At 43.8% G+C, this 25337-nt stretch overlaps 1 protein-coding gene and 1 pseudogene across 3 annotated transcripts in view; both read right to left on the minus strand.

Annotated features, from left to right (window-relative positions):
- The window catches only part of RNF121 (ring finger protein 121), a 78276-nt gene extending 53410 nt beyond the window's left edge, over window positions 1–24866 (minus strand). For both annotated transcript variants that reach the window (XM_078340327.1, XM_002754841.6), the window contains exon 1: window positions 24785–24866. In XM_078340327.1, the coding sequence (XP_078196453.1) occupies window positions 24785–24789 (5 nt within the window). In that variant the 5' untranslated portion in view covers window positions 24790–24866. The remainder of the gene's footprint in view (window positions 1–24784) is intronic.
- On the minus strand, window positions 582–24866 carry LOC100413713 (carboxy-terminal domain RNA polymerase II polypeptide A small phosphatase 2 pseudogene; annotated as a pseudogene). Its single transcript, XR_623889.5, has one exon. The product of XR_623889.5 is annotated as a carboxy-terminal domain RNA polymerase II polypeptide A small phosphatase 2 pseudogene (transcript).
- Window positions 24867–25337: the final 471 nt, after the last annotated feature.

A 25337-nucleotide genomic window follows, 5' to 3' on the forward strand; every position in this document is an offset into this window, starting at 1 on the left:
CAAAAAAAGTTAAGTTGTTGAGGTGATCGATATGTTACTAGCTTGATTTAATTACTCCACATTGTATTTATAAACTATAACATCATTCTGTATCCCACAAACTTACACAAATATATAAATTGTCAATTTGCATTTTTAAAAAATAAAGTGTACTATTCAGAGATTTTTAGTACATTCACAAAGTTGTACCACTATCACCAATATTTAAGTTGAGAACATTTTTGTCACCTCAAAATAAAACGATGTGCCAGTTAGCAGGCACTCCCCATTCTCCCTGCAGCCCAAGGCCACCACTAATTTACTTTCTGTTTCTGTCTATAGAATTTCCTGTTCTAGACAGTTCATATAAATAGGATCATAAATATGTGGTCTTTTGTGACTGGCTTTTCTCTTTGCATAATTCTTTCAAGGTTCATCCATTTTGCAGCATGTACTATAGATCATTCCTTTGTATTGCCAAACAATATTCCATTGTATAAATATATCACATTTTATTTATCCTTTCATCAGCTGATGAACAGTGGCACTGTTTCTATTTTTGGCTATTATAAATAATACTGCTATGAACAACCATTTTTAAATTTTTGTGTAAATATATGTTTTCTCTTGAGTGTATATATACCTAGAAGTAGAATTGCTGGATCATATGGTAAGTCTATGCTTAACCTTTAGAGGAAGTAGCAAACTGTTTTCCACAGCAACTGTACCATTTTACAGTCCCACCAGCAAAATGTGAGGGTTCCAATTTCTCCATATCCTTTCCAGTACCTACAATCTCTGATTAAACATCCAGTGAGTATGAAATGGTATCTCAATGTGGTTTTGATTTTTCATTTTCCTGATGGCTAATGTTGGACATATTTTCATGTGCTCTTTGGCCATTTGTGTATCTTCTTCAGAGGAAAGTCTATTCATATCTTTTGTCCATTTTTTAAGAAACAGGGTCTTGCTATGGTGCCCAGGCTGGAGTGCAGTGGCTATTTGTAGGCATGAAAATTGTACATTAGGGCCGGGCACGGTGGCTCAAGCCTGTAATCCCAGCACTTTGGAAGGCCGAGGCGGGTGGATCACTAGGTCAAGAGATCAAGACCATCCTGGTCAACATGGTGAAACCCCGTCTCTACTAAAAATACAAAAAATTAGCTGGGCATGGTGGCACGCACCTGTAATCCCAGCTACTCAGGAGAGTGAGGCAGAGGAATTGCCTGAACCCAGGAGGCAGAGGTTGAGGCGAGCTGAGATCGCGCCATTGCACTCCAGCCTAGGTAACAAGAGCGAAACTCTGTCTCAAAAAACAAAAAAGATAATTATACATTGAGCCTCAAGTCCCTGAGCTCAAGCAATCCTCCCACCTCAGCCTCTGGGACTCCTGAGTAGCTGGGACTACCCCAGCCTCCCAAGTACCTGGGACTACAGAGGACTACCCTCTGCAGGGGCTTGGGTTTTATCTCGCTCCCACTTTCACCCCAAAAAATTGGTTCAGGGCAACAAACTACCCTTCTCAATGAAGAAAAAAAATAAAATACATCCTAATCTGGTACAGCTCTTTACTTGTTATATGTCAATGAATAGGGTACCTCTCTATACGCCTCAGTTTCCTCATTTATAAAATGAGAGAGTTGGCTTAAATGACGTTCATTATTGCATTCTTAAGCTAGAATGCAATAATAATTCAATCTGTCTAACTCCAAAGTTGTAGAGTGAGCTATACTGCTTTGGCCTTCAAAACTTCCATAGTTTTCCTAGTCACCGCAGAATTAAAAGTAAAATGCCTTTATTGCAATGAGGTGTAACTGGATGCTAACAAATTTTATCAGTACTTTTTTTTTTTGGAGACAGAGTTTTGCTCTTGTTACCCAGCCGGGAGTGCAATGGCGTGATCTCAGCTCACCGCAACCTCCGCCTCCTGGGTTCAGGTAATTCTCGTGCCTCAGCCTCCTGAGTAGCTGGGATTACAGGCACGCGCCACTATGCCCAGCTAATTTTTTGTATTTTTAGTAGAGATGGGGCTTCACCATGTTGACCAGGATGGTCTCAATCTCTTGACCTCGTGATCCACCCGCCTCGGCCTCCCAAAGTGCTGGGATTACAGGCTTGAGCCACCGCGCCTGGCCCAATACTTTTTTTATTTTGAGACAGAGTCTCGCTCTGTTGTTGCCCAGGCTGGAATGCAGGCATGATTTTGGCTCACTGCAACCTCCGCCTCCTGGGTTCAAGCAATTCTCCTGCCTCAGCCTCCCCAGTAGCTGGGATTACAGGCGCATGCCATCACGCTTGGCTAATTTTTGTACTTTTAGTAGAGATGGGGTTTCACCATGTTGGCCAGGCCAGTTTCAAACTCCGGACATCGTCATCTGCCCACCTCGGCCTCCCAAAGTGCTGATTACAGGCGTGCCCTGCTATATCAATAAAAATCTTCCAAGTGACTACCATATGCATACATCAAAAATATCCAACACTCAGAGGATGGCCTCCCACCCTGGCTCCAAGTATCTGCTAACTGCAAAGGGCCCTAAACTCTGAAACTCAATCCTCTACCTCTTTGGCTGAGCAACCCAGCATTTGAAACATCTCAGTTGATACTTCCACATTAAAGACTGATCAACCATACAGCTCGAAACTTACTCTTTTTTTGTTTTCAGGGTTTTGTGTGTGTTTGTTTTGAGATGGAGTCTTACTCTGTTGCCCAGGCTGGAGTGCAGTCGCATAATCTTGGCCTCCTGAGTTCAAGTAATTCTCCTGCTTTAGCCTCCTGAGTAGCTAGGATTACTGACATGCATTACCACACCTGGCTAATTTTGTAGTTTTAGTAGAGATGGGGTTTTCACCTGGCCAGACTGGTCTTGAATTCCTGACCTCAAGTAATCTGCCTGCCTGGGCCTCCCAAAATGTTAGGATTACAGGAGTTAGCCACCATGCCTGGCCTGTTTTTTGTTTTCTTGAGACAGAGTCTCACTGTCACCCAAGCTGGAATGTGGTGGTGCAATCATAGCTCACTGCAGTTCTCGACTTTGCAGGCTCAAGCAATCCTCCCACCTCAGCTTCCTAAGTAGCTGGGACTAAAGGAAGGTACCACCACACCCAGCTAATTCTTAAATTTTGTGTAGATAAAGGGTCTACCATGTTGTCTATCCTGGTCTTGAACTCCTAGGCTCAAGCGATCTGCTCACCCCAGCCTCCCAAAGTGCTGGCATTACAGGCATGAACCACCATGCCCAGCCAAGACTCCACTCTAAAAAAAACATTAGGAAGGAATAAGCCTAACCTTTGCCCTTGATGTATTCACAGTCCAGGAAGTAGGGAGAGACAGACTATTAAACATAATATAATATAAGGATAACCTTTGACATATACACAAAATGCTGTGTAAGCCCCAGATTAGTTAGCTCATGAACCTGGTAGAAATACGACACAACCAGGCCGGCTGTCTCTATCTAGTGGGGTACACATATCGGGGTCTGCTGAATGATTAAGATGACAAGTGAAGTTCAGGCCGGGTTTAGTGGCTCATGCCTGTAATCCCAACACTTTGGGAACCTGAGACGGGTGGATCACTAGGTCAGGAGTTCAAGACCAGCCAGGCCAATACGGTGAAACCTCATCTTTACTAAAAATACAAAAATTAGTGGTGCTTGCCTGTAGTCCCAGCTACTTGGGAGGGTGGGGCAGAAGAATCGCTTGAACCCGGAGGTGGAGGCTGCAGGGAGCTGAGATCATGCCACTGCACTCCAACCTGGGTGACACAGCAAGACTTCGTCTCAAAACAACAACAATAACAAGTGAAGTCCAAAGGTTCACAGGCTACCACATTTGTAGTTCCCCATTCTCCTCTCATTCACATTTTTCCCCAACTCCTTAGCTTTGCCAAGAATTCAAAGCTAATAAGTTTAAGTGGAAACCTCACCTTTCAGGTCACCAAAGTCATAAATCAGCTGGAGATCATGCAGGCACTGGATATGCTTAGCCTGACAAGGGTAGCACACTTTGGGCAGTGAAGTGAAAGTAGATATTGGCTGTAATAGCCATTGCAGCTGCTGCCTGCCCTTCACCCCCACCCCTGCCTCCTACCATCATCAGAAAGCACATCCTCCAGGCCAGTTGAATTGATAAGGGTTTTTTTTTTTTTGAGACAGTTTCACTCTGTCACCCAGGTTAGAGTGCAGTGGCGTAATCTCAGCTCACTGCAACCTCCACCTTCCAGGTTCAAGGGATTCTCGGGCCTCAGCCTCCCAAGTAGCTGGGAATACAAGCACACACCACAATGGCTGGCTAATTTTTGCATTTTTAGTAGAGATGGGGTTTCACCACGTTGACCAGGCTCGTTTCGAACTTCTGACCTCGAGTGATCTGGCCGCCTCAGCCTCTCAAAGTGCTGGGATTCCAGGCGTGAGACACAGTGCCTAGCCAAAAAGCTTTTTAAATAAAAGTTTTCAAATTTGGGAGCACCTAAGTTTGCATCTTTGGTTCTTCAATTCCTATCCCATCAAATTCATATTTTTCAGCCTGGCTTCCTCCCTACCTGGCCTTCCTCTCTCACTCTTTCCTATATGCACTGTAGCTTTCCATACACCCTAAACTTCTTACACATCTTTAAAGATCCAATCCAGGTGTCACTTGCACCAGAATCTTTCAGAACAGAACTATCCTCTATGAACTTCTGAGGCCTTTACAGCCTGGATGGTTCACATGCTAATCAATCAGCAACATAGTGAAATATCTAAACATCTATAAAACCTCCCTGAGTTTTTCATTGCCACAGTGCCTTAGTTCAGACTTTATCCCTTGCTCCTTCTTGAACAATTGCAGTGGCCTCCAAAATGATCTTCCCGACTCTAACCTTGCCAGCACAGATTCATGACACAGGAGTAGCCACAGCGATCTTTATTAGACACATACCTGACTGCATCATCCTCCTACTTTGACAAACTTTGACGACTTTCTATTGCCTTGGGGTTAAAGTTCAAACTCCTTAGTAGGACACACAAATTACCTTAATATGGTCCAACCAGCTACCTTATTTCACCACTCTCCACCAAATGACTTACACTCCAGCCACACTGAACCACCTGTCATTCTAACATGCCCATCACTTTCATCCTCAGTAATCTGGCTACTGCCAGCTTCTCTCTCTAGAATCTCTCCTCACCTTCACTCCTTCACTGCCCAGTTCACTATTTTTTTTAAGACAGGTCTTACTTTGTCACTCACGTTGTAATGCAGTGGCTTGATCATAACTCACTGCAGCCTCAACCTCCTGGGCTCAAGGGATCCTCCTGCCTCAGCCTCTTAAGCAGCTAGGATTATACGCACATGCCAACATGCCCGGGTAATTTTTGTAGAAATGGGGTCTCAAAATGTTGCCCAGGATGGTCTTAAACTCTGGGCTCAAGTGATCCTCCCACACTGGCCCCCCAAAGTGCTTGGATTACAGGTGTGGGCCACCATGCCTGGCCATATCAACCATTTTAAGTGAGAAATTTAATGACTGTTAGTATATTTAAAATAAGATGCAACTGGCAGGGCACATGCCTGTAATCCTAGTACTCTGGGAGGCCAAGATGGGCAGATCACCTGAGGTCAGGAGATCAAGACCACCCTGGGCAACATGGTGAAACCCTGTCTCTACTAAAAATACAAAAATTAGCTAGGTGCAGTAGTGCACACCTGTAACCCCAGCTACTAGGGAGGCTGAGGCAGGAGAATCGCTTGAACCCAAGAAGTGGAGTTTGCAGTGAGCCAAGATTGCACAACTGCACTCCAGCCTGGGTGACAAAAGGAGACTGTCAAAAAAAAAAAAAAAAAAGAGTCAGGTGTGATGGTAAGCACCTGCTATCCCAGTTACTCAGGAGGCTGAGGCAGAAGAACCACTTGAACCCGGGAGGCAGAGGCTGCAGTGAGCTAAGACCACACCTTTGCACTCCAGGCTGGGTGAGAGGCAGACTCTGTCTTCAAAATAATAATAACAATAATAAATAAGATAAAATAAGATGCAACCATCTTATTTTAAATCATTTCCATCCCTCTTTAAAAAAAACCCTCATGCTCATTTACTAAGTCCTCATTCCCACCCTCAAACCCTGTAAACATTAATCTCTTTTATACTGCTACATATTTGCCTTTTCTGGATCTTTCATGCAAATGAATTCATTCAGCAGCTGAATGTGATAGAATATGCCTGTAATCCCAGCTACTCTGTGGAGGGTGAGAGGGGAAAATCACATGAGTCAGGAGTTACAGACCAGCCTGAACAACACAGCAAGATCCTATCTCAAAAATAAATAAATAAATAAATTCATTGAGTATGTGATCTTTTGTGACTGTCTTTTTTTCACTTATCAAAATGTTTTCAAGGATCACCCATCACCATGTTACAGCACTTATCAGTTCACTCCTTTTCTTAGTAAATAATATTCCATTGCACAGCCAGACACATTTTATTTATCCATTCATCTGTTGATGGACATTTTGGTTGTTTCTACTTAGGGGCTATTATGAATAATGTTCGTATCAATACTTGTGTACTTGTGTATAAGTTTCTGTGTGGATTTTTCCTTTTTTTTTTTTTTTTTTTCTGTGTTTAGAAGAGAATTTTAAAACAGAGTCAAAAGAACGGAAATCAGTTATCTGTCCTCTTCCCAGGCAGGGAGAAAACCTCCTTCCCCACAGGTTTGAGACTATGGCTAGGTGGTGAGGAAGGCAGGCTCAGCCACCCAGCCTTGGGGAAACACAGAAAGAGCCCACCCCAGGCACTCAGCTGGATGCGAGCATAGCCTCTGGGCCACAAGCCCTGATGGCCACTGAGGTGCTGGTCTGGAATCAAGTCCTCATCTTCCCAGAAATGTCATCTTTTGTCTGCAGCAGCTGGCTGGAGGATTTCAGAAAGGTGTGTGCCTGGAGCACCCAAAGGCATACCTTCCTTTATCCTTGGCATAGGCCTTACAACACTGAGGAAAGGCCATGATTTGACAATGGAGCCTTCAATAGTCTTCATCCTTATAGAGCTCAGTGGCTCCTAGGGTGACAGGAGAGGAGGCAAGCTCACTTGGGAAGTCTTGGTCTTTCAGCTTCTCCCCCAGTGAAACACTATATGCTGGGGCCACAGTTCATGGCAACACACACACACATTCTCATTCTTTCTTTCTCTCTCTCACACACACACACACACACACACACACACACACACGTTGACAGCTTGGCGGCAGGTAGCTCTGGGTATTGTTGTCTGGCATTTGCCCACTCGGCATCTAGGTTGTCCTGAAGCTCTTTCCAATCACTTCTCTCTGTTTCTGGGCCGTGTGGTGAGGTGCTCCAGCTTCCACTCTGTCACACTAATCATAAAGGCACAGTGTGGGAAAGTCCCCTACTGGGATGGCCTGGAAGCAGGGAAGGCAAAGGGGCCCGTAGCTGCCCAAGGCTGGTGTAGACGTCCTCTGCTCCGCTCAGCTCCTCAAAAATTGGGATTAGGTTCAGCAACTCGGTGTCTGCCATGTCATCAAACCAGGACTACACAGGCACTGCATTCTCAGGGTGGAAGATTTAAGAAGCAGGCAAGTTGCCCAGGATGACAGTCTTTCTTAGGTTCCTCCCCAGGCGGCTGAGGTCCTTGACGTAGCAGCCCTGATGAAACACGCAGGACTCACGGAATAGGCGGGCCTGGAACACCCCACATCGGTCCAGCAGGTCTGTCACAGGGTCGGCATACTTGGCCAGACTGGCAGTGAAGAGAACACATTCAAAGAGTTCCCCCATGCGTCTCAGGAACTCATCCATATAAGGCCTCTTGAGCACATACAGCTGGTGAGTGGTCCCCTCAATCTCTATAGGCATTATGAAGTCAGCATTGTTGATTGACTTAAAGGAGGCTGTGCACGAGGGTTTCGTCCAGGTCAGTGACCACACAGATCCTTCCTTGATCTTCCTCTGTCACCTCTGGGAGCAGGCAGGTCCCCGGGATCTGGCAGAAGTGGTAGTGGAGACACTGGAGCAGATCCGACTTAGCAATGGTGTTCGCTTCCTCAATATATGCAGCAAGCTCAGTGGAGCAACTTGACTGGCCAACATGCTGGGAGCAAAAATAGCAGAAAAGGGACTTGAAGATGTCACGTCCACGAGACTTCTTAGGAGAGGACTTAGCACCAGGGCGTCTTCCCTCTGCACCTGGGTGATGATGGAGCCGTGTTCCATCTAACAATCCTGCAGGCCCGGGCAGGCTGGGCAGGAGGACGGGTGGGCGCGCAGGCTGGGCTGGGCTGAGGTGGGGGGCCTGGGTGGGGGCCCGATACTCCAACTTCCACAGCTGTTCACATCCCCCCTCTCATTTCCTTCCCGGGCCAGGAAGGGAGGCGGCCTGTACAGAGGGCGGGCGGCCTGGGCAGTGGCTCCCCCAAGTGCCCCTGGCCCCGATTCCCCGGCGGCAGCTCCGGGCTCCTCAGTTTGGGTCCAACATGGAGAATCCAGAGTGAAAACCTCTTTTTTTTTTTTTTTTTAAAGACAGAGTCTTACTCTGTCACTCTATTACCCACGCTGGAGTGCAGTGGCAAAAACATAGCTCACTCCAGCCTCGACCTCCTGGGCTCAAGCAATACTCCCATCTCAGCCTCCCAAGTAGCAGGGACTACAGAAACGAGCTACCACGTCTGGCTATTTTTTTATTTTCTGGGAAAATGGGGTCTCCCTATGTTGCCCAAGCTGGTCTTGAACTCCTGGGTTCAAGCAATCCACCCTCCTCGGCCTCCCAAAGTAGGATTACAGGCACAAGCCACTGGGCCCGAAATTTTGCCCCATTTTTTACTAGGTTATTTATTTCTTATTGATCAGCTGTAAAAGCTCTTTATATGTTCTGTAAACAAATCCCTTATTAACATATGATTTGCAAATAATTTCTCCCATTTAGCCATCCTAGTGGATCTGAAATTGCTCACGGATCATTTGAGTCTTATACATTCATCTTTGTATTTCAGAGAACTAGCTCGTAATCTGGTATACTGTAGGTGTTCAATAAATGACGGACAGACGTCAAGTAATATTAACTGCTTTGGAAACAAGGCTAAATGGCTTACTTGTTCAGCATCCCCCTCACACTTCACACCTAGTACTAGACACAAAGCAAATGCTTGGGAAATACTCAGACACTGAGTAATTCTTAATTGTCTCTTGAACAAACAGTGGGGATGATGCTGCAGAAGAATCCAGAGGAACTGGGAAAGCTATCTGAAACAAACTTAGCCAATAGTGGATAAGTGTAAAAGTGACTCCTTTTGACACAGTGGCCATGTGGAAAAATTAAAAATCTTTTTTTTTTTTTTTTGAGACGTTGTTTCGCTCTTGTTACCTAGGCTGGAGTGCAATGGCGCGATCTCGGCTCACCGCAACCTCCGCCTCCTGGGTTCAGGCAATTCTCCTGCCTCACCCTCCTGAGTAGCTGGGATTGCAGGCACGCGCCACCATGCCCAGCTAATTTTTTGTATTTTTAGTAGAGATGGGGTTTCACCATGTTGACCAGGATGGTCTCGATCTCTTGACCCCATGATCCACCCGCCTCGGCCTCCCAAAGTGCTGGGATTACAGGCGTGAGCCACCGCGCCCAGCCCTAAAAATCTTAAAAATAAATGAAAGTGACTCTTGGCCAGGCATGGTGGCTCATGCCTGTAATCTCAACACTTTGGGAGGCCAAGGCAGAAGGGTCACTTGAGGCCAGGAGTTGGGAGACCCACATGGGTAACACAGCAAGACTCCATCTCTACAAAAAACTTAAAAATTAGCCAGGTGTGATGGCACACACCTGTAGTCCCAGCTACTCAAGAGGCTGAGGCAGGAGGATCACTTGAGCCCAGGAGGTTTCAGACTGCAGTGAGCCATGATCTCGCCACTGCCCTCTAGCCCGGGTGACAGAACGAGACCCTGTCTCAAAAAAAAAAAACAAAAAAAGTGACTCTTCTTTGTAAGAGAAATACTAACATAATTCGACTTATCTTTAATAGCCAGCAGTAAATACTTTCCAAATTTAACACAGCATACAGCTAGGACTGAAGGAAGCTTAAGGGAGAAGGGAAACCCAAAGTTCACAGCTGCTGGTATCAGAAGGCCTAGGTCAGTGGGGTAAGAAATATGTGTACTAACTTTTCCTTCCTTCCTATTACTCAAAAGCTACAAACTTAATCTAGGTCCTTCAACCTCATGTACTTCTCGAGTCACTGTGTCACCCAAGTCCAAATCTTCTGGTGTCTTCATGCTGCCTGTGAAAGTAATAATTCCTTAGTAGACTACACAATGCCCTCCACAGGAGCATTGAGTGAGCTCTTGGGACCACACAAAGCCATGACCTGACCCCTAACTGTCTTTGCAGTTTTACCTTCCTCTGCTCCCAGCTCCTTTGGTACATAACATATACTCCCCTGCAGTATATATATAATACACCAGAAATTATGTGCACTTTAGAATTAGATAAATTTGGTAACCCTACTTGCCTGAATTAAGGCAAATTTTCCCTGCCCCTTAATCCCTCCTCCACTTCTGCCCCAAGAATGATCTTTCTAAAATGCAAATCTGATCCATGTCATTCACCTAAGTTCATTTTTTTTTTTTTTTTTTGAGATGGAGTCTCGCTCTGTCTCCCAGGCTGGAGTGCAGTGGCACAATTTTGGCTCACTGCAACCTCCACCTCCCCGGTTCAAGCAATTCTCCTGCCTCAGTCTAGCTGGGATTACAGGTTCATGCCACCACGCCCAGCTAATTTTTTGTATTTTTAGTAGAGATGTGGTTTCATCATGCTGGCCAGGCTGGTCTCAAACTCCTGACCTCAAATGATCCACTTACCTCGGCCTCCCAAAGTGCTGGGATTACAGGCGTGAGCTACCTCATCCAACCAATCTAAGTTCTTAGAGCTCTTCTGTAGCTAATCATCAGCTACAGATAAAAATCCAAACTCCTCAGCACAGCATATAAAGTTATGTGACATCACACCTGCCTTGCTTTCCAGCCTCCCTACTTCATCATTACTCCCCATCTTCTACTCTGATGCTCCAGTAATACTAAACTGCATACAGTTCCCTGAAGGTGCCATTTCCTTTCTCACCTCCCATCTTGCACATGCTGCTCCTCCTGCCTAGAGGGTTCTTCTATTCTTTCTTGAGCTGGTTAATTTCTAGTCACTTTCTCACTCAGCTATGGTATCACTTCTAGGAAACCTTTTCTGATCCCTGCCTGCCATTTTTTGGGCTCCCTGAAATCTCTCCTTCTTCATATTACAGCAATTATTACATCTGTTCACTTTCCTAACTTTTCTACTGCACTATGAGCGGCCTGAGAGCAAGGCCTATGTCTTTGTTATCCTTCATATCTAATGTAGTAACTTGGTAAATTCAGTGTGTGATCAATCAATAAACAAATGAAAAGGATTCTCCCAACATACACATGAGGCTAGCATAACAAATGACTTTATTATTATTTTAAAGCTGACAGCATTGCCTTACTGATTTGTCACATGTAACAGCTGCATGGCAGAGCTAGGATAAAAAGACCGATCTTCAAAGTCCCAGAACAATGTCAAACCTCTCCCCTGAGCTATAAACTGCATTTCCAACTGCCTAATTAACATGGTACCTAATGGCACCATGTAACACTGGCGCCTGCCACCATGACCAGCCAATTTTTTGTATTTTTAGTAGAAACAGGGTTTCACCGTGTTGGCCAGGCTGGTCTCAAACTCCTGGTTTCAAGTAATCCACCCACCTCGGCCTCCCAAAGTGCTGGGATTACAGGCATGAACCACTGTACCCGGCCAAATTTCTGTTGTTTATAAATTACCCAGTCTAAGGTATTTTACTATGGCAGCCCAAAAGGACTAAACCACTCCCCCCCCCATTCCAAAACACTATCATCTCCCATCTGGACTATTAAAATAGCATCCTAACCCTCTCATTGAGTCACCTCCTACAATCTATTCTTCTCAAAGCAGCCAGAAAAATCTTTTTAAAAATGTACATCAGCTCATATCACTCCCATTCTCATTATACTCTCAATAAAATTCAACATGTACCAGCAGCTACAGGTCCTTATAAATCTGACCTTGCCAGACTCCTTGACCTCATTCGGCACTATTTTTATTTGCTAACTATGATCTGTCGCACTGGCTTTCTTTCTGGTCCCAGGACATGCCTTGCACATTCCCATTCATTTGTACTTGCTTCTGCCTCCACTTGAAACATACCTGCTTCCAAATCTCAAAAGTGCTAGGTCGTTACCATTCAGGTCTTGGTTCAAATAGCAACTCTTCAGAGGCTTTCCATAACCACCCTATTTAAAGTAGTCCTTCTCTTCTAGTCATCTTTATCACATTACATTACTTTTCTCAAAGCACTTGTCACCATCTGGAGTTATCCTGTTTATTTGTTATGTATTCATTATTTGCTTTACCACATTAGAAACTAAACTTAGTATAAGCAAGGACCTCGGTTGTCTTGTTCACTGCTGAATTACTGGAACCTAGAAAAATGTTTAACATTGAAGTCACAAGTATTTGAAAAAGAAAATAACGAATAAATAATACAGACTACAAACTTAATAAATTTTACTGAATATGTGAATGAATTAATTAGGGAGAGAAATAGAAAGGGCAAAACACAATAAGGGAAAGCACTGCTACTTAACATTTTTATAACTGCTCACTTTTCTCCAACCTTATTGTCCTTGCTCAAGCTCAGGTCCTCATCATCTCACTCCTAAACTACTTTAATACCTCCTAACTGTTCTCCTTTTCCCAACCTGATCCCTCCAAAAGTAACTTCCAAACTTCAACTAGACTTGATCATTCTGAGACATAGATCTAAACATGCTACTCCTCTGCTCAAGACTCTTCAGTGGCTCCCTAACACTGTGCTAAGCTTTTTAGCACAGTGTTAAAGGGGCTTCTTCAGCCTTGTCACTCACTGCTATCCCTTTACATTTTACCAAAACTCCAGTCATACAGAACTTCATACAGTTCCCATAAGATTCCACGTTGTTCAATGCCTCCAAGCCTTGCGTATCTTTTCATTTTGCTGGACCACTCACTCTTCTTTACCTTACTGACTCTGACTATCTACTGAACTCAACCTTAATCCTCAAGAACAAACTCAAGCATCTTCTCTGTTAAGTCTTTAAGGATTCCCAAAGCAGTTAATCACTCCCTCTTTGTGTCATCACAGTACTTAACACATGCTGACACTATACTACAACCACCTGTTCCCATTTCTGGTTTATCTCACGAGACTATTAATCTCCTGAGAGCAGGAGCCACATCTTCATCTTTGTGTCCCCAGCACAGTATCTGGCATGTATCAGCACTCAATAATTGGTGACTGAAGGAAAGAATAAATGCATCCAAACTCCTCAGGCTGGCCTTCAAAAACCAACCTGAGGTTGGCCCCAACCTACCCTTTTTAATTTAGTTCTTACTCTTCTCTTACTTGCTAATCACAAATACATACTCATTTCTCAACATTTACTTGGGGCGTTCATTCCTGATGCTCTAATGAAATTCAAATCATCCATGAAGGCCCAACTCAAATGGCTCCCTTCCCATGAAATCTTCCCTAGCCATACTAATGAGGGGGACTTTCTTCCCCTACAGTACTTTGCTTTTTCTACTGGTAAAAAACATTTAGTACGTCTTATTTTAGAATTATAGCCACTATCTCTCCAACTGGACTACATCTTATTTTCCTAACTATACTGTAAATTCCCTGAATGCAAGAAACATGGTTTTCTCTTGACCCAAATCCCTAACATAGTGACTTGCACAAAGCATGCAGTTATCAGTAACTATGTCATTAGAATCATATGCGTAAGGATTAGAGATTTCATGTCTTTATTCCTTCATACATATGCTTTTACCTTGGCCTAAACTGGTCTCCTATCAATATGGTAAACTTTTAAGAATCAGCCTAAATGCCATATCCTCTCTGAATTCTTCTCTAATGCACCTGAATAGGCTTAAGCACTCATTCTTCTGTAGACCTATGGCATCTTGCACATAATTTATAACTCCACTCATTATATTATATTTTCATTATCACCTGATGGGTTCCTCTCCCAACTAGACCAAAACCTCCTTAGAGCAGAGATAGTCTCTTTATCCATTTATTAATTCCCAAGACTAAAAAGAGTACCTGGCATAATTAAGTGCACAATAAATACATAGTGACTTATGAAAACAGTGAATCTTTCAGGATGGTTAGGAACAGAAAAAGAAAAAAAAATAAGAAAATAGTGAATCCATGTTATATTGTAAACCAGCAATAGTGTACACTGTAACATGAAGACATAGAGTTGCATTACCATGTTCAAATCCCACCTCCACTTACAAGCTGTGTGACCCTGAATAAATTACTTCTCTGTGTCTCAGTTTTTCTCATCTGGAAAATGAAGATCATAACAGCATTAAAATAGAATTAGCTCTTCCTCTTCCAGTAAGCAACCTAAGACGATCTGTGAAAATGGCTATTAACTTAACCCAGCACACCCCACAAAATCATGCAAATCAAGATATTAAAATCTTCATATTCACTTTAAGAAGACTCAAGAAACTGCCCAGGCCAATGGGGGTGGAGGGAGGTTGGGGGGTATGCAAATCCAGAAAGCCACAAAGTATCTGAAGGATGTCACTTTATAGAAGCAATGTAAGCCAATTCATTGTTACAACTGTGGAGTCAGTAAATGTGCCTAAGCCAAACAGTGAGGCTGGGCACAGGATTGGTGGCCCAAAAAGAGTGAATTTTTGCTGTACAAGCTTTAAAATGCAGAATAATGCTGAACTTCAGAGTTTAGATGAGCCAGGCATGGTGACTCACACCTGTAATCCCAGCACTTTGGGAGACCAAGGTGGGCAGATCACCTGAGGTCAGGAGTTTGAGACCAGCCTGGCCAACATGGTGAACCTCTGTCTCTAAAAATACAAAAATTAGCCAGGCATGATGTCGGGTGCCTATAATCCCAGCTACTGGGGAGGCTGAGGTGGGAAAATCACTTGAACTCAGGAGGCAGAGGTTGCAGTGAACCGAGATCGCACCATTGCACTCCAGCCTGGGCAACAGAGCAAGACTCCGTCTCAAAGAAAAACAAAACAAAACAAAAAAGAGTTTAGGTGTATTAATAGATTATCTAGTCATCGAACACATCCAGGTGCATGAAGCACCCAAGATGCACACTGCCATACTTACAGAGCTCAGGACCAAATTAACCTAGACATGAGTGCCCCTGACACACAGAGATGATCCTTACCAAAAAAGGAAAAAATGTTCCTTAACCAGAAGAGGTGGTTGCACAGAAGAAACTGATGAAACAAAAATTTATGGTAGGAGAATAAAATCAGGATAAAATCAACTCAAATACAAGGTTTCTTAAAAGAATTAAGAGGTTATACATGTAAAATGCTTAGTTTACTGCCTGGCACATGGTATGCACTAAAAAAGCTATTATTGTTGTAGTTAAAACAGGAGAAAAGGCTTTCTGCAGGGCACTAAATGACAAGCTCAGAGACAATTAGGCTCAATCCTATGGGCAACAGGGAGTAAAACATTACATGAGGTTTCTAAGCAACAGAATGCATTGAGTTATTGATAACACCCTGTGAAAGGAGGACAAAATGAACCAAAAACTTTGGCAGGGCTTGTGTTCTCTGTTTCCCCTTTTCCCAGTTTCTCTCTAGCTGCCGAGGCCAAAAGCCCCATGGCCATGATCCAGCAGCCTCTTGGGAGAGCCGCACTTTAGAGGGAACTAATGAGCTTGTGTTTACCTACAGATTTTTCTCTGAGGAGTAGAGGTAACAAATGACTTCAAGAAGGGAAAACAAAAAGAAATAACATGGAGATGAGAAATGGCACTAAATGGATTATGCTGGGTTGGCTTCCATGGAGTAAGCTTTCAGACCAAACAAAGCCAGGTATACTGGGCCTACATCCCCCAGAGGCATTCTCTGGCAGTGTTAGTGCCATGGCAAGTCAGAGGTGCAAAAAAAGCAGAATCTGGGAAACGGTACAACGAGGACTAAAAAGTTGAAGCAATACAGAAATAAGAATCTAATCCAATCTGAAGGACACCGCAACAGAGGCATTCAAAAGAATAGGCTGACCAATGAACAATTAGCTGGCTATCATTGGAGGGGTTCACATACACACTGCTGACCATTTTGGGGGGATGTTCAACACGGGTGTATGGACCAGATTTAAGATACAAGTTCAAATACAAAAATTAGCTGGGGGTGGTGGCGGCGTCTGTAATCCCAGCTACTCCAGAGGCTGAGGAAGGAAAATCGCTTGAACACAGGAGGCGGAGGTTGCAGTGAGCCAAGATCACACCACTTTACTCCAGCCTGAGTGAACACAGAGAGACTCCGTCTCAAAACAAGAAAAACAAAATTCAAGTTCAGTAAATATCTGAATAACTACTCCATGCTAGTCACTGTGCAAGATTAGGTGCTGAAAATACAGAGATGAAAAAAATGATAATGTGCACTCCCCTCAAGGAGTTCCCCGACTAATGGAAGAGACAATACGACATGGTAAGTGCTAACGGAAATCTGCACAGGGCGCTATGGGAGCAGAAAGCAGTGCCGATGACTCACTGGTAAGGAGCAATGTGGCATTAATTTAAATGAATCCAATAAAAATATTTCATAAGCAGCTTATAAACAAATACTGGTAGGGGATATTATGTTATTTCCAGAACAGATAGTACACATGCTAGTCAACCTTTGCAATTTAGTCAACATTACCTTTATCCTTAACAGAATCAACACCTACAAGCATTCTCATTCATTCAATAAATATATTGATATGGGCTATGTGCCAAGCACTGATCAAGGCACTGAGGAATGTACAAAGATGGAAAGATAGTCCTTGCACTCAAAGAATGAAAACATTCCTCTTCATCTTCACCTTTCCTGCCCCTCTCTCCTAACCCCTTTATTGACTAATTGATATCTTAAATTCCTTCTGGAAGTAGATGAGTTATTAAATCATAACAAAGAAGTGACCTGCAAAAAAAAGCAAGGGTGAGCTGGGGGTGACAGGTATTGGAATTGGAATTCAAATGGGAATCTGCCAGGGTATCTGTCAGAGCATGAGGTGCTGACTGCATTCCAAAGTCAAAAGTGGTGAAATTGGGGGTTATATGTAAGCCTTTTTGTCTACTCCTTCCCCATCACCATTTTTTCTTCTGTCATCCCAATATTAATTATTAGCATAGATTATTAAGAATAATTAGCCGGGCACGGTGGCTCACGCCTGTAATCCCAGAACTTTGGGAGGCCGAGGCAGGTGGATCACGAGGTCAAGAGATCGAGACCATCCTGGTCAACATGGTAAAACCCCGTCTCTACTAAAAATACAAAAAATTAGCTGGGCACGGTGGCACGTGCCTATAATCCCAGCTAGTGAGGAGGCTGAGGCAGGAGAATTGCCTGAACCCAGGAGGCGGAGGTTGCAGTGAGCCGAGATCGCGCCATTGCACTCCAGCCTGGGTAACAAAAGAGAAACTCTGTCTCAAAAAAAAAAAGAATAATTATAGACCCGGCACGGTAGCTCACACCTGTGATCCCAGCACTTTGGAAGGCCGAGGAGGGTAGATCATGAGGTCAGGAGATTGAGACCATCGTGAAACTAAAAATACAAAAAATTAGCCGGGCATGGTGGCATGCACCTGTAGTCCCAGCTACTTGGGAGGTTGAGGCAGGAGAATCGCTTGAACTCAGGAGACGGAAGTTGCAGTGAGCCGAGATCACACCACTGTACTCCAGACTGGGCGACAAAGCAAGACTCCTTCTCAGAAAAAAAAAAAAGAATAATTATACCTTCATTCAATCAGTCTTTCACTAGTATTTACTGAGTACCTGATGAGAGTTATAAGAAACATGGCCAAAATAAAACTCTGAGATCCAAGTCTTTCAAAGCTGCAAGAGATCTCAAAGGTCACCTAGTCCAAAACTATCAATTCACAGATGAAAAACTGAGGTACAGAAAAACTGGAATCGTTCCTGAGTTCACATATTTATACATTTATTGAGTCGTATTCTATGCCAGGCAAAGGGAATATAAGAATGAATAGGCCTTCTTTTCAAGGAGAACACAATGTGGTGAGAAAGACAAATATCATGACTCCAGTTAAATCACCTCCAGAAAGGAAGACCCAAATGTACACAATGGAAATGTCTAATGTAGAACAGGATGGGCAGTAGAGAGTACTCATACTGCCCCTTGTGGTTAACAGCACAAGCATTGAAGTAGTCTTGGATTTGAACCCCAGTTCTGTCACTTACCTGGCTGTATAACATTGGGCAAGTTACTTAAATTCTCCATGCCTCAGTTTCCACATCTATAGAACGGGATAATAATAGTACATATCTTATAAGGCCATGGCATTAAATTCAACAATGAATCTAAGGTCCCAGCGCGGTGGCTCATGCCTGTAATCCAAACACTTTGGGAGGCCAAGGCAGGCGGATCGCTTGAGTCCAGGAGTTCAAGACCAGCCTGAGCAACATGGTGAAACTGTCTCTACAAAAAATTAGCCACACATGGTGGTGCACACCTGTGGTCCCAGCTACTTGGCAGGCTGAGGTGGGAGAATCGTTTGAGCCTAGGAGACTGAGGTTGCACTAAGCAAAGATCGCTCCACTGTAGTCCAGTGACAGAGCAAGACTGTCTCAAAAAAAAAAAAAAAAAAAAGGAATGCATCTAAAATACATGGCACAGGACTCAGTGCAGAATAAGTAATCTATATTATTTCACCCTCAGCACTCTTTTCTCCTAAGCCCTGGCCTCAGGATCCTACTCAACACAGGCTTCTAAGCATCTATGATCAGGTGGCTGTCTCTGAGATAAAACAAATCTGCTATTCCTAGTCTAGAATATGAGCCCACTGTTCACTACTCTATGGGTTTTTTCCCCACTACACTATGCCACCACTCATTTTACATGCCTAAAAAAATCCAGAGGTAGTCAGATATCCAAGATTAAACTTCAGTCACATATGCCTTGATCCCTCAGTAAGATCTTGGCTTGGACCAAAAATCTCTAGAGAAAAAAATTCCTGGCAACAAGGAACATTTACTAAATGTCTATAGGGAGAGAACCATGGGAGAAAGAACAAACACACAAAAAAATAGTGATTACTGCTTGAAGAAGCAAGGGATGGGAACTTCCACAGTCTGCCCACTGTGGGTTTACCAACCTAGCTGGGAAGAGGAGATGTAATACTGACTGCCACTACCTCCTTGATGTACCCACTGTACCCATTCCACTATCACAGCACCTGTGACACATTTTGCATGTATTTATCACTCTACTCATACCAGTCTGTGAACTTTTTGAGGGCAATTATCACACTTTATCTATCTTGGTATTATGAGGCACACCAAAGTGCCTGGCACACAGAAGGTGTTTCAGAAGTTTGAGGACTCAGTTGGGAATGAGGAAACAAACTTAAACAGAGAAAACCATAAAAGGCAGGGGAGAAAGTTATCAGTGCAGATCAGAATCTGTCTGCCTTTAAAGGGCAGGTAGAATTTCAAAAGGCAGTAAGGGAAAAGAAAGGTATTCTAGGCAGACAGGACAGCACCAACAACACCTGGCAGTAATGAGAAACAGTACAGAGAGGGCTGGAGCCAGGAAGAGTTAGAGACGATTTCATCCAATAATTCAATTCTCATGGGAATATTGTAAATGTTTAATTAAAAAGCATATACCATTAGGCAGAGGAGCTGGCAAATCACAAACATCCACTAAATGGTAGCTATTATTCTATTAATCAAAAATAATGGACCAGGCATGGTGGCTCACACCTGTAATCCAAGCACTTTGCAGGCCAAGGCGGGCAGATCACCTGAGGTCGGGAGTTCAAGACCAGCCTGACCAACATGGTGAAACCCCATCTTTAAAAAAAAAAAAAAATTATCAAATACTTATTGGGTGCCTACAGTATGCCAGGAACATGCTGAGTGAAGAGAATACAATGGTGAGCAAGATACACTTGGTCTCTACTCTCTCATGAAGCTTACAGTCTAGTGGGAAAGGCAATTTTATAATAATGCTTGGTGGGGCTGGCCTAGGCAAAGCACAGGTGGACTGAGGGGACATAAAATGGGGTCACCCAATCAGTGGACTGTACCAGAAAAATCCTTGCTTTTCAAAGGGTGGCTTCAAGCACCTTAGGGGTTCTGTTGAATCCATTCAAGAACCACAAGGCTTCAGAGTGACATTTTGTTTGAATAAAAGATTTCATGACTAAATAAAGGTTTAAAAACCACCAATCTAGTGAAATTCTCCTCTTTCAACAGGAATAAAACAGGGCCAAAGAGAGGTAAATTATTTACTTGAGACAATCATATTAATCCTTCGAGTTAGCTGCAGGCTAGAACACCTGCTTTGAACTTCAGCTTGAGCTGGAAATTCTTCACTGATCTGCATGATCTCACATCATTTTGGCAGATTCACAGGCACTAGCTAGGCAATGCCCTGGCTGGCCCTATTGGGTACTGAAGTGCTTTTCTACCTTAATTCCCACACTAGCTTTCTGTGCCAAAAAGATGTATCTAATTCCTCTCAGAGGTTGGCTGGCCTCCCCTTTGAGGGGGGAAATCACTGGCTCCAGGAATAGATTGGCTTCTGGGGCACCTAACTGGTACCCACATCTTATCCTACAACATCTCCAGCATGCTGTACTTTGGCAGGGTGAGAGACAGAACTGAGCTTAGGCAGTCATTATAGCCAGTTTAATACCTGACCTGAGTTGGCTAGGCCCATCTCTGTCTCTCTTCTCCTTAACTACCAATGGGCTAATCATTCCTCCTGAACAGGGGTTCAACAGAATCCAGTTATCAGCAAGTTAAAGAACCTATATGGAAAAACTAATATTCTTTTGATTAACCCTCATTTTGATCCTCTCAGGGATGAAATGCTGCTTTATGTTTTGAAAATGGAACTTTTGGCTGAGCGCGGTGGCTCATGCCTATAATCCCAGCACTTTGTGAGGCTGAGACAGGAGGATCACCTGAGGTCAGGAGTTTAAGACCAGCCTGGCCAACATAGTAAAACCCTGTCTCTACCAAAAACACAAAAATTAGCTGGGCATGGTGATGGGCACCTGTAATCCCAGCTACTTGGGAGGCTGAGACGGGAGAATTGCTTGAACCAGGAGGCAGAAGTTGTAGTGAGCCAAGACCGTGCCATTGCACTCCAGCCTGGGCAAGAAGGGCGAAACTCCGTCTCAAAAACAAAAAAAAAAAAAAAAAGAAAAGAAAAAAGAAAATGGAACTTTTGTACACAAAGAAAAGGGTTTGGGTCTTTAGAATAGAAGAAAAACAAATACTCTGGAATCTGGAAACGTGGGTTTAAATCTTTGTGACACCACTTGGTAGTCTCAAAACCCTTGGCATATCTCAAATTCTCTGAACCTCAGCTTCCTCAATCGCAAATAGGGAATACTAATAAAACCTTCCTCACAAAGGTGAGGTTCAAAATGCTCTTTTGAATCACAGCCATTTATCAAATACATAGTATCAATGTTTACATACAATTAAGACTATACAATTTTAAATTACCTACCTCTAGAGCACAAATAGTGGAGTAAGAAATGGAACCCAGGAGCTCAGATAGCATGGGCCAAGCTCAGTATAGCTTAGGCAGGCCTGGATCAGAAGCTGTACTTCCCCACTCACAAACTGTGGAATCCTAGGAAAGTTCCTTAGCCTCTCTGAGCCTCAGTCTCATTTATCAAATGGGGTTAACTCCATCTAATTCACAAGCCTACTGTTAGTAATAAATAAGATGATGCAGGTAAAGGGTTTTAAACAAAGGTTGCTGTATGGTAAGGGCTGAATACAGTAGCCTTTTCTACTGGTAGCTCTTTTCCCAAGTCCTCTTTTCTATTTATCCCACTAAAGGAAGAGGCCATTAACAAAGCCTAAATTACCTGTCAACTTCTAGAGAAAGCATTAATGAAACCAGACAAAAAAAGAGAAAAGGAATATGAATGAATGCTATTCCAAACTACGTATCATGCTAATAGCATCTAATATTGGAAAACATAGGTATAATATCCTATAATCCCAAGAAGTAGAAACTCCATCTTAGGCTACCTATTACCCTATTATAATCTGCGCTCTACGATAGAGTCTATCAACCAAACACAAAGTGCTACAGAGAGGGTAACACTGATGCCACATGTAAACCACTGCTCTTTTGTAAACCCAACCTTTTTCAGCTCAAACCCATCTCTATCATAAAGACTTTACCTACTCCCCCTAGCAGACTCAAGCGCTTGATCTCCTGTGCCCCACTGCATTTGTTACATGCCTCCATTACAGCAATTATCTAGTATTATAATATGCTATTTGCATGTCTCTTCACTCAACTGTAAATTGGTGAAGATCCTGTTTTATTTATCTTTGAATTCTCAGTGCATGACAGAGGGTAGACCCTATAATTACATGCTAAATGATGAATTTCACCTTCTCTTTCACAAGCTAAGGCTGCAAAGAAACAGCTGGAGAGACATTAGTAGAAACTTGAATATAAACTAAGGCCCGATCAGACCTCTGTTATTTTTACAGCTTGAAGGGATAACTGTTCCTGCTTCTCATAGCTTACTTTCTCAAACATACAACAACAAAAAAGACAGACCCAGTCCATGCAGCATTTCCAGAAAACAAATCATACTTTTTCTCAGAAAATGAAACAAGTAACAAGGTTTCTTGGATGAATGCTAGTGGTTTCATAAAAAGTTAACTTCTAGGCATGATACTCTGTAAAATCTATTATACTACTAGAAGCTCTTAAGTCTTTAAAACAATAAAGAAAAGCTTAGAAACAAAATTTTAAAATGTCTCAATTAAAATGTTATTTTCTTGGCCAGGTGTGATGGCTCATGCCTGTAATCCCAGCACTTTTAGAGGCCAAGGCAGGAAGATCACCTGAGGTCGGGAGTTCGAGGCCAGCCTGACCAACATGGAGAAACCCCACCCCCACACCCCCGTCTCCACTAAAAATACAAAAAATTAGCCAGGTGTGGTGGCGCATGCTTGTAATCCCAGCTACTTGGGAGGCTGAGGCAGGAGAATTGCTTGAACCTGGGAGGCAGCGGTTACGGTGAACCGAGATCATACCATTGCACCACAGCCTGGGCAACAAGAGCAAAACTCCATCTCAAAAGAAAAGAAAATGTTATTTTCTCCTCTGCCAAAACTTCTGTTATCTTGATGAACCTTGACATATGTAACTAAAGCTTTCTTTGAGATATACATAAATGTCTCAAGGGAGAGCCCATGACTAACAAACCATAAATAAGAACTTCAATACAGTATTTACCCTTTCCAAAGTGCCTTCAAATATATCTCAATGAACCACAGCCAACTGTAATCACAGAAACATAAAAGCTAGGAGGGATTTTGGAGGTCATTTCCAGAACCACCCCACCTAACCAACTAACACCTGTAGTCTCTAGTGATTGGGAGGCAGAGGACTACAAAGTTTCTTTAAAAATCCCCCAGCTGTGATCACCTGTCGATTTCTCAGTCTCTTCCTCCTACCTTAATGATCCCAATCAGGTAATCCAACTCCTCCAGCTCATCCCACTACCAAGCAACAGTCTTCTTGCTTCCTAAGTCCACTTCTCCCTTTCTCTGAGCCTCATCTTCAGTCATCCCCAATCCTCCCCACTCTTCCTCCACCCAACACACAGCAAGGGACCTCTCAGACTCTGACCCATCAGAGATCTCACTGGTTCTATCTCCGACAACCAATTCCCTTCCTCCTATTCCTTTTGCCGTCTCTGTCCATATGCTGGCATGTACAAGATCACAAACGCCTCTAGCTATCAATTCTATAGCTTCACAATCTTTTCATTTTCCTTTCTCACCCTACTAGACAGGTAAAGGGGACATACAATCTCAAGGAGCTCACCTTGAAGGAACTCTTAAGTCTAGAAGAGAGAGACACTTATTTATCGTTTAAGACTCAGCAACTACGGGAAACTTTCCCTATCCCAAGGTGAACTGTTGAACTCTTCTCAATGTCACCATTACGCCTCTAATGTAATACCTAGTCTTCTTGTCTGTCTCCCACCACTAGACTGTGGGCTCTTCAACGGAGGCACCCCTTGTCTCCCTAGCACCTGGCCCAGGACCCGGAGCAAAGGTCATACTTAATGTTCATTAAGTGAATAAATGCATGAATTCGGGCAGACATTCATTTATCCACCTGTTCCTTCATTCGTTGACCAAAACTTTACTGAGCCCACATTAGATACAAGTCTTAGAATGTAAGGATAAATAAAACAGTTCCTACTTTAAGATAACTCAAAGCTATACTACTAGTGGATTAGTATTCTTTTCCGGTCTGTGTCCCCAGCCCCCATCCCAGGCTTAGACAGAGTCCTCTCTCACAGTGGAAGCCCGGGCTTCCCCTGCAAAAATTCACGCCCCTCCAACTCAAACGACCTCTCAGCCCTTCAGTCCTACCCTAAGACCCCCAGCTAGTAATCGCAAAATCTTAACACCCCCACTCCTCCGACCTCTCTCTCTGTCCTCTATCTCCACCCTTGAGGCTAAAGCAAGTTTTCCACTCCCAAGGCCGCCTCGGAGTCCCCAAGTCAGGAGTGCCTCTGACTTCCCTCTCCACGCACCCGCCCCCTAATCAGCTCCTTCCCTCTCAAGATCTTTCCCGTCTCTCCTAAGACCCCCTCCTCCCGGCACCTCACTGCCCCTCCCCTCTGTTTCAGGCTGAGTCTCTCCTTGCCTCTCAACTCCGCTTACCTCATCCAGCTCCCGTTCTCCAGCAGCACCACCTCCAACCTCCACCTCCACCACCGCCGCCATCTTCACGGCTCGCCCCCTCACCGCTGTCCCCGCGCGAGCCAGCTGCTTCCGCCGCTCAAGTGCTCCTAACCAATCGGCGGCTCGGGCTTCAGCAGAGTAGGCGGGGCATCAAAACAGGCGGAGACTATCAGGGATCAGGAGGTTATCTACCTGCGGCACGTTTCAGGATCAAGGAGCGACGAGTCGCGTGCCCTTCCAAGCTTCAGCAAGGGAGCGTTCTTCGAAAATGAGAAATATGAATCGCATTGTTCTCAGTGCGACTATTTAACCAATTCTTCTCTTTGGAGAGCCAAATGGGAGAGTTCCTAAACGGGCAACTTTCGCGACGCTCCCTCAGTCTCGGCTCCAGGGAGCGAGACGTGGGGACCAGGAACTACGTTTCCCAAGCTGCACTGAGGCTGACCCAGAAGTTTAAATTCCGCTCCCTCTACGAAAGAATTGTAGTGAGTGAAAATAAACATTAAAACACATGCAACAGTATTTTCCTGGC

The sequence above is a fragment of the Callithrix jacchus genome, chromosome 10, assembly GCF_049354715.1.
Source record: "Callithrix jacchus isolate 240 chromosome 10, calJac240_pri, whole genome shotgun sequence".
In the NCBI taxonomy this organism is placed as follows: Eukaryota; Metazoa; Chordata; class Mammalia; order Primates; family Cebidae; genus Callithrix; species Callithrix jacchus.